General features: G+C 38.3%; 1 protein-coding gene across 1 annotated transcript in view; it reads left to right on the top strand.

Moving 5' to 3' along the window:
- The first annotated feature begins 1,783 nt into the window (after nucleotides 1–1,783).
- Nucleotides 1,784–8,682, top strand: part of TDRD12 (tudor domain containing 12) — a 37,387-nt gene continuing 30,488 nt past the window's right edge. The window contains exons 1-6 of the mRNA XM_075101438.1: nucleotides 1,784–1,837; nucleotides 3,502–3,552; nucleotides 4,717–4,878; nucleotides 5,181–5,317; nucleotides 6,749–6,868; nucleotides 8,237–8,292. Coding sequence (XP_074957539.1) covers nucleotides 3,532–3,552; nucleotides 4,717–4,878; nucleotides 5,181–5,317; nucleotides 6,749–6,868; nucleotides 8,237–8,292 — 496 coding nt within the window. The 5' untranslated portion in view covers nucleotides 1,784–1,837; nucleotides 3,502–3,531. The remainder of the gene's footprint in view (nucleotides 1,838–3,501; nucleotides 3,553–4,716; nucleotides 4,879–5,180; nucleotides 5,318–6,748; nucleotides 6,869–8,236; nucleotides 8,293–8,682) is intronic.

The raw sequence follows: 8,682 nt of genomic DNA, 5'->3' as shown, positions 1-8,682 counted from the left end.
TTAAGAAATTATCCAGTCTGCAACTGCTTTGATTTTGCAATACAGTCTTTCATAGTTGCTGCAGAGCTTTCCTGATTATTTTTTTATTGTTCTGTACCTTATCGTTGTTCTACCAGTTTACTTTTGCGGTAGAAAGTAGCTATTAGGAGAAAATATTTTTCAGAAAGAAATTACTCAGCAATGTAGATACAGTTTAGATTCCTACATAAGCTTTTACACATCTGTGTGTTGCTGTACATTATGCCTTTAATTCTAATACAAGTTCTGCTGTGTGCCAAAAACAGTTACTTCAATGCTAAATCCATAACTTCAGCAAACAGTCTGTGGCCCCATCTTTGTCTCCTTTAACTTTTTTTTTTCCACCAACAAAACCAAAACGGTCCAGTAGGGGGAGTTTGAAGGCCAAAGGACAAAAAAAGTAACAAAAATATACTCTTTTACATAGAAAGTTATGACAATCGTTAAATGCAAGCATAAATGGCTTAGAATATACAGACAGTAAATACATTTTAAGTTTAAAATATTGATGATTAAAGCTGTAGTTTCAAAATATTGTGCCACTCTTAAGTACAGCCTTCTACCCAAACAGGCAGGCTTATATTTCCCAGGTGCACGTTTCATCCCTTTCCTTTGGGCTGGCAGCACGTCTATGCAGCCTTGTGCAAAACTAAATCAGGCCTAAACCACCTTTTTTTAAAGCCTGAATGGATAGTGTACAACAGAGTGAATTAAAAAAAGAAAACAAAAAAAAAGTAGCTTGAGATGTGAGACTGAACGCTCTTTTTAAGCCCTAAATGCTATGGGACATTTACAACAGATGCTTTCTGTTGTGGATATCTAAAGTAGCATAGCTGAACTCCCATAGGGAAGCGCCAGGTGCACTTTCTCCCCATGTGCCCAATTTTACACACCTTTCAAGAAAACGCTCCACTTAAGGAAAACGCGTGCCGCAGAAGCCCCGGCTGTTGCCACTTCAGGGTGCGGAACACGACCCTGCCTCGGGAAGCCACCGCCACAGGAGCAGCCCCAGCCCACCACCTTCACCGCCGTCCTGTCGAGCCTCTTCCCGCTCAGCCTGAGGTACCACCGGTGCTGCACGATGCGCCTCGCCCCTCCAAGCCTGGGGTGGGAACGGCAGAGAGGCAAGAGTAGCCTAAGGCTCCTTTGCCACAGCAATACACTAGAATAACCGTGAAAGCACCATTACAGCGCCCTCACCTCGCTCCGAGGGACGCGGGTCCGGCCCGGCCCGGCCCGGCCCGGCCCGGCCCCGCCCCCTCTCGGCAGGGGAGGGTACCTGCCCAGCACACGTACGTCAGAGCCCCCTCTGGCCATGCACCACAGCCCACCGCCCGCGTACTCATGCGCATTCGGCAGAGTGCGCTTGCGCACGGGGCGTGGCCTTGAAGGCGGAAGGCCTGGGTGTTTCTGGAGGGTTCTAGGGAGCGGAGAGGCAGTGTGTGTAGGGTGTGACTGGGCACTTGAGGCTATGGTGCTGTTGGTTGAGGTGAGGGGGTGTTTTTACGAGGGAGAGCGTGAAGCTAAGGCAGAATGTTAAGGAAGCTGGGGGGAGGAGGGAAAAAAGCAGAAAACATATCTTCTTCGTAGTCTTTCACTTTTTATTGTGCTCTTCTTTCCTTGATCTGTGCCTGTTAAGTGTGGGTTTTTATGGATGGACTGCTGGGATAGTGGGTTGGTTGTTTTTTCTAGGAATGTTTATACCAGATTTGTGTTGTTGGAGAGGCATCCTTTTATCTTGTCTTCTTACCTTTGTTATGTTTTTCTTAGGGTAGCAGTTGGAGGTGAGCAGTTTAATAATCTCTTGAATCTTTTCAAGGTAAATATCCTTAATGTTGGGTATGGGATTTGAGCAAGCATTTGTGTTATTTAGTTCTTAGTATGTTGCTATTATGAATATGTTAAGAGAGCTAGCCTTTTATGTGGGTGTGCTTTATCCTTGATACTTTGATAAGTTATGTATTGGTTTTGTACTTAACAAACTGAGAGATTATGAGAGGTTATTGAAGCTCCTCATGTTATTCCTGCAATAAAAGTATATATTTTTTAAAGTGTCTAAGGCAGCACTATGCATCTCATGTTACAGTATAATATAGTGTAGCATTAGAGACTTAAGTGTACCCTGGATGGTATGCTTGTGTTACATGATGTTAGGTAAAGATTCCAAAATAGTTACAGCTGTTTCCTTGTAGTGTCAAGCTGGGAATAATTAGTGCCATCTCTTAGCAAAGCATGTTGCTAGTTTTAGAATCATAGACTCATTAAGTTTGGTTTTCCAACCTTAAGGTCTTTTCAACCAGAAGACCTAGAGGTCTTTTGACCTCTAGGATCATCAAGTCTAACCACCAACCCAATACTACCATGTCTCCTAAACCATGCCCTGAAGGGCCACATCTACATGTTTTCTGAACACCCCCAGGGATGGTGACTCTGCCACCTCTCTGGGCAGCCTGTGCCAATGCCTGACCACTCTTTCAGTACAGACATTTTTCCTAATGTCCAGTCTAAACCTCCCCAGATGCAGCCTGATGCTGTTTCCTCTCATCCTATCACTAGTGACTTGGGAGAAGAGACCAACACTCACCTCGCTACAACCTCCTTTCAGGTAGTTGTAGAGAGCGATAAGGTCTCCCCTCAGCCTCCTCTTTTCCAGGCTAAACAACTGCAGTTCCCTCAGCCGCTCCTTGTAAGACCTGTTTTCCAGAGTGTAGCTGTATTGCTTCTTATTTAGCACTGACTTGTTCAACACTAGCTGTGGAAGTGAAAGGCCAGTGTGACTTTCGTCTCCCAAAACGTTTTACTTGGCACCTACTTCCAGTGTCAATTCTTCTAAGATGCTAGACACTGTCGTGATGATATTGTGGTGTGCTGGGTTGTGTCAAAATGAAATCCAAATTACTTCAATCTGCGGGTAGTTTATTATTCCATTGTAATTCCTAGGTACAATATGTACAAATGCAGATGAATATGATGTGAAATACCAGTAAAAACCTCTGTTATGTTAAAATTGTTTGCTAAGGTTGAGACTGTTCTTTTGTGTTAGTTTTTTTTAATGGTGTAAGCATTTTGCTCTGGTGTTTCTGTACACTTGGTCATGTAGATAGATTGTAGCAACCCTTGTCTTCAATCAGCCTATTTCTGTTGACCTTTGAATGTAAGATAAGCAGCTATGTACTGTAAGTAGGTTAAGGATAACAGGTGTGTTGTGGAGTACTAAAAATAGGTGTGGTTGTATATAAGTAAGTGTGGATGGCAAATCTTAATTAGGCTTTAATGTAGTGCCTCATTAAGAAGACTGGTTTGAACCCTTTAAAACCTGTAAATCTGTTGCTGTTCCTCCTTGTAGCAACTCCTGTTGCTAATGTTCCTGAGACTAGTAACAAAAATCTGTAGGCTTGCTTTAGGTATATTCTCTTTAGATATGTTTCAAATCAAATGATGGCTTTAAAAATGGTTAAGCAAACATTTATTGTTCTTTTACAGTAGTGTTGAGGAAGACTGTAGCTGAGAAACATGGAAGTCTTGGTATTAGAGGTATGCTGGTGTTTTTTAAACTCAAGGATTGCTCTTTGTTTACTTCTGTGCAACTCAAGCGAGATTTACAAATAAGATGATGCTTCTGTATTTCCATTCAGCAGCACTTCCTTACGTGTTTGGGGTTGCATATGGCTTATATAGGTTTCATCATTTCTTGTAGGTGTTTAAAAGTAGTGTAGCATAGTACCAGATTCTACTGAATTCCACAAGAGAGAAATAATTTTGGAAAAATTATTCTCTCAGAATACAGCCAGGACTGCCGACCCATGGGATATTCCATACCGTATGATGTCATGCTGAGATATAAAAGCCACAGGGAAGGAGGAGGAAAGGGGTGGTTTCCTCTTCCACAGGGATATTTGTGTTTATCAAATGTGTCTTCCCAAGTCAGTGTTGTGCATGATGAAGCCCTGTTTTCCTGGAAATGGCTAAACATGTGTCTGCCAATGCAAAACAGTGAATGCATTCCTTATTTTGCTTTGTTTGCATGCACAGCTTTTGCTTTACCTGTTCAGCTGGTTTTATATCAACCCATGAGTTTTCTCACCTTTACCTTTCCAATTGTCTCAGTCATCCCACTGCAGGGGAGTGAAGGAGCAGCTGTGTGGTGTTTAGTTGCCTGCTAGTGCTAACCCACAACAACTGGGGATCCAGATCAGGGGAAAGACTGTGATACAAAGGTTTACGAAGGCTGAGCGGAAAGCTATGACCCTGTTTTAAAGAAACTGACTGTCTTGCAGACTCTCTGAGCATGAAGAAAAGCCCATTGGTGGGGTTTGTTGTGTGTTCTGGAGTTTTTTTTATATGTACTTCTTGGCAGCATGGAAGCAAAAAGTTTTATGTCTTTGCACTTTACCCACTGTTTGATTTAACCAACTTTTTAGGTGATGCTACTACCTTTTAAACTACATGTGCCATTAACTGCAGTGCTGAAGAAACTTGCAAGCTGAGAAGTCATTTAATAAGCTAATGGTCTGAAGTTGAAAGACGTTTTGCTTGTTAACATTCTGTATGCTAAGTATCAGTCATCAGAATTTTTAAGGTGCCTTACTAAAGATTAAGTTTTAATTTTACATTTGCTGCTCAGATAGTCTTTAAAACATCCTATTGTTTTAGTGGGAGCTAATAGCATTTGTTATTGTTATCTATCCCTTGCCCCAGATTGAAGATCCAGGTTGCTTTTGGGTTACTATGAAAGGACGCGGGCCTTACATAGTCGATGAAACAGAATATAAAAACCTGAATGCTGAAATGAATCAGTTCTATGACAAATCTTATAAAGATGTGGATGAAGTAAAACCAGTAACAGTAGAAGAAGGCCAGGTAGAATCATTGTTACATTGTACAGATAGAAATAGTGTTATTTGCATTGTTTTGGGGGTGAAATATCCAACATATGCATTAATCTTTTTTTTTAATACTGCTATGTAGAAAAGTAGATAATGGCATACGTATGGGTTATATCTTCTTATCTGTAAACTTCATATCTACCTAAACTGCAATGCTTGCATTTTAAAAAGAAAATTGATGGCTATATAATGAGTACTAGAATCTTGTCTCTAAAAAAAACTTAGTGTGATTCACTCCATTTCCAAGAACCTGCTGTCTTGTTCTTTGTTTTTCAGGTTTGTGTGGTTTTTAGTGAGGAACTCAAATGCTGGTGTAGAGCGGTGATTAAATCAATCATGTACTGTACAGATCATTATAAAACAGAATGCTTTCTTGTGGATTATGCCAAATACATTTTTGTTAAATCAAAGGAGTAAGTGTTTGGGTTTTTTGACACTGTTACTGAAATGTATTTGTTAGTTAATGCATACAGATGCTATGAATAATTTCTTGGATTGATAGTGACAAGGCTTTGGTTTAATTGAGGTGTGGGTTGGGTCCAAGAAAAACTGCTAGCCATATGATAGGCCCTTGCAAGTGTGGATAAAAACCAGTCTCTGTTTTGTGAATTTTTAAAGATGCTTTGTGTTGTGGGTTTTCTTTTGTTTTTTAAAGATGTGAAGTACAAATAATGTCAGTTTGTTATGACTGAATTGTATGGTTGCCAGTTAACATTAATTTTATATACTTTCCTCCCTTATTAAGTGATTATATATTAAAAAATTATAACCAGTGATGGTCACTTGCAAAGCAAATGTGGAAGCAGTGTTTCACTTGCTGAATCAGCTTTTGACATCTAGACACACATACGTGGGTTTTTTCCCACTGCAGTTTACTAGTTTGTTTACTTTACTAAGAGCTGACAGTCTGTCTTGACGTGGTGCAAAAAAAGATGAATTTTCAAATGTTCGGAGTTTTTAATAAAACCTCTGTGAAATCTACTGTTTCTGAAATTTTGAAATGTGTTCTAAAAAGTAACTCTTCCAGCTCCCAGCTAGATTTGAAGTTCATTTCTCTAATAAAATATGCAACTTTGAGTACAAGAAGCTTTACCAAATATTTTTTTTAGTATTTCACAAAATTAAGAAAGCTTATCTAAAATACTTAAGATTTAAGTTAAATAATGTTTTAAATTGAATATTGCTATATTGGAAAACAACTTGACAATGCCCTAAGTTTAAAATATGTTCAAATAGAAGTAAATATGTGATTTACTGCTTTTTTGTTATAAAATAAAATATTGAACAAAAGTGATAAACAGATCTTAAAAGCTTGCTATATATGGTGTCTTGCTGGTTATTAAAAGTCTTCAACCAAACCAAGTGTAAAGGGTAAGATGAACACTCTAGTGATACCTTTATAAAGAATAAGTTCTTATTAGGAAAATTAGTGTAAATTAGTGTATTTATTAGATTTCCTTCTTGCTGATGTTAATCATACCTGGTTTCTCACACAGAAGTAATAACTGCAAAAGAGAATATGCAGTGCCAGGTGGCATATGTGGTAGTATTAGGGCAAATCTCATGGAAAGACTTCAAACTGTAGTGGCAAAGGATCAGAAAGATTTTGAGTAAAGAAGCATATTCATATCTGGAGCAAATCTGTTCGCCAGTTGCTTCTGGTAGCACCTCTCTTGGAGAGAAAAATAGAACGCTGGTTCCACGGGTGTTTCAGAGTGAGAACCAAACTTCTGGAAGAACTGTATTGTCAGATACAACGTAACATAAGGATTGTATGAGACCAGTGAGTTCTGGAGAATAAGATCTGCTCTGTAAAATGAGATTATTTCTGTTTTGTTTTTAAGCATTCGGGTTGCACTGGAAGCATTTATGCAGATCCCATATAGAGCAAAAAGGTGTAGGCTGTATCGCACAAAGCCAGTGACATTGCGTATTGACTTTTATGAAGATACTGCAAAAATAGTGTAAGTAGAGTTCAATAAATGTATTCTATTAATAAATGTCTTAAGCATGAAGTTTTATTGCAGGTATTTTTTTATAAGAGATTGTTTCAAGAGAACGTAAGAAATCAGATTTGGAAAACTTTCAGAGGAGCAGCTCTTAAATGAAAGTGCTTCCTTAATGATTCTTCCCTAACAATTCAGGGTTTATTATTCACCTGTTCGAATCTTTTTATATTTATTTTAAAAGCTTCAGAAGTTCAGACAAGTCTCTGGGTGCTCTTGCTCTTTGTCATCCTAGAGCTGTGTTTCTTGATTCCTAGCACATGAACTTCTTTACTAATCTATCCTTATGTGCTGTTTCTTACAGATGCTTGTCTTACTCCTGATACTCGTTTGTGGTAGTTACATGCTTAGCTGAACTGAAGTTTTATAGCTGCTTATAGGTAGCTTTGTTTTTCTCCATTGTGTTCTCTTTCTTGACATATTTTTGGATTACTGTTTTGCTTTCCTTACGTTTATGTCAGTTTTTTCTCACTGCAGTTTTGAGGGACTTAAATAAGGTTTTCACTGGGATCTGGTGGTAAAGAAAAATGCTTTTCTATCCTGAAGTTCCAGGATGCTTTTGTCAAAGATCCTGCCAGCTTGAGAGGGACATGATTAGATCACCGGGGAATATGGCTCCACAGCAGGAAAGCTACTTTGATTTGTGTCATTAAAGAATATTCAAAACTACATGTGGTCAAGCAGGTTTTGTTTTGATTGTTTTAGTACTCTTGTTTGGAAGATGAAATTAGTATTTGACTTCCAATATTCCAACAGAACAAATGGTAACATGGTTTGGATAGGAATAGCATACATCTTGAGTGGGCCATCGTTGCAAATTATCAAAAAAAGTAGTAGATTGTCATATCTTGTTTATGGTGCTCTTTATTTGATTCTTTTTTGTTTTATACTTAAAATTGCAGAAGATGGTAGAGTGACCTTTACTTTCTGCTGCAGACATTTCAGTCTTTAGCACTTCACTGTTCGTCAAGTGCTTGTTCAGAATTGCTCAATAACTATTTAATATTTTCAGCAAGTAGATTCTTATTTTTGGTTATTGTTTCATTTCTAGCCATCATATTTTACATTGGATGTAAGCCATCATACCTTGACAAAACAATATCCAGTAATTTTTGATCAGTTCATTTTATTGATGAGCTGAAACAATATTATCAAGACTGAAGTTACATTCTAAGTAATAAGAATCTGCTAATGTGTCTAGTTGGTGCACTTCTTAAGATTTGGCATGAGTTGAAATAATTTCTTTACGTGCATCCTAAGTTTTTTCTAAAATTACCATTTTAATTTTTGATGATACAGAATAACTGCTTGTGTTTATTTTCCTAGACCAGCCAAAAGATGGGATAGTGCTGCTACTCGGTATTTTCAAAACCTTCTCAAAGGTGAATAAAACATCCTGCCAAAATCATAATTGGAACTTCTATTCTGGGAAAAGTAAACTGTTAGAGAAATGTAGTACTTCTATTATATATTTGATTGTGTTTAAGAATGTTGTATAATAAAAGAGAAAGGAGCTACGTAAGTTTTTTTTGTGGGTTTGTTGGTTTGGGTTTGTTTTTTGACTAAGGCAAAAATATTTGTGCAGCTACATCTTAAGTACTGTAGGCTTCCATGCTGCATAAATTTTGACAGCTGACCATATGGTATCGGGCTCTTGGATACGCTAAATAAGGTAGCACTTACGTAACATTTGTTTTGAACAGTGGAGCCTTTCTGTGTAGTTATCTTAGCTTGGATTCAGCATCAGAGCTGTATTTTTGTGGCTTTCTACA

This window comes from Phalacrocorax aristotelis, chromosome 8 (genome assembly GCF_949628215.1).
Source record: "Phalacrocorax aristotelis chromosome 8, bGulAri2.1, whole genome shotgun sequence".
Taxonomy (NCBI): Eukaryota; Metazoa; Chordata; class Aves; order Suliformes; family Phalacrocoracidae; genus Phalacrocorax; species Phalacrocorax aristotelis.
Note: the sequence above shows the minus strand (reverse complement) of the source record. Positions and strands in the feature narration are given on the sequence as shown.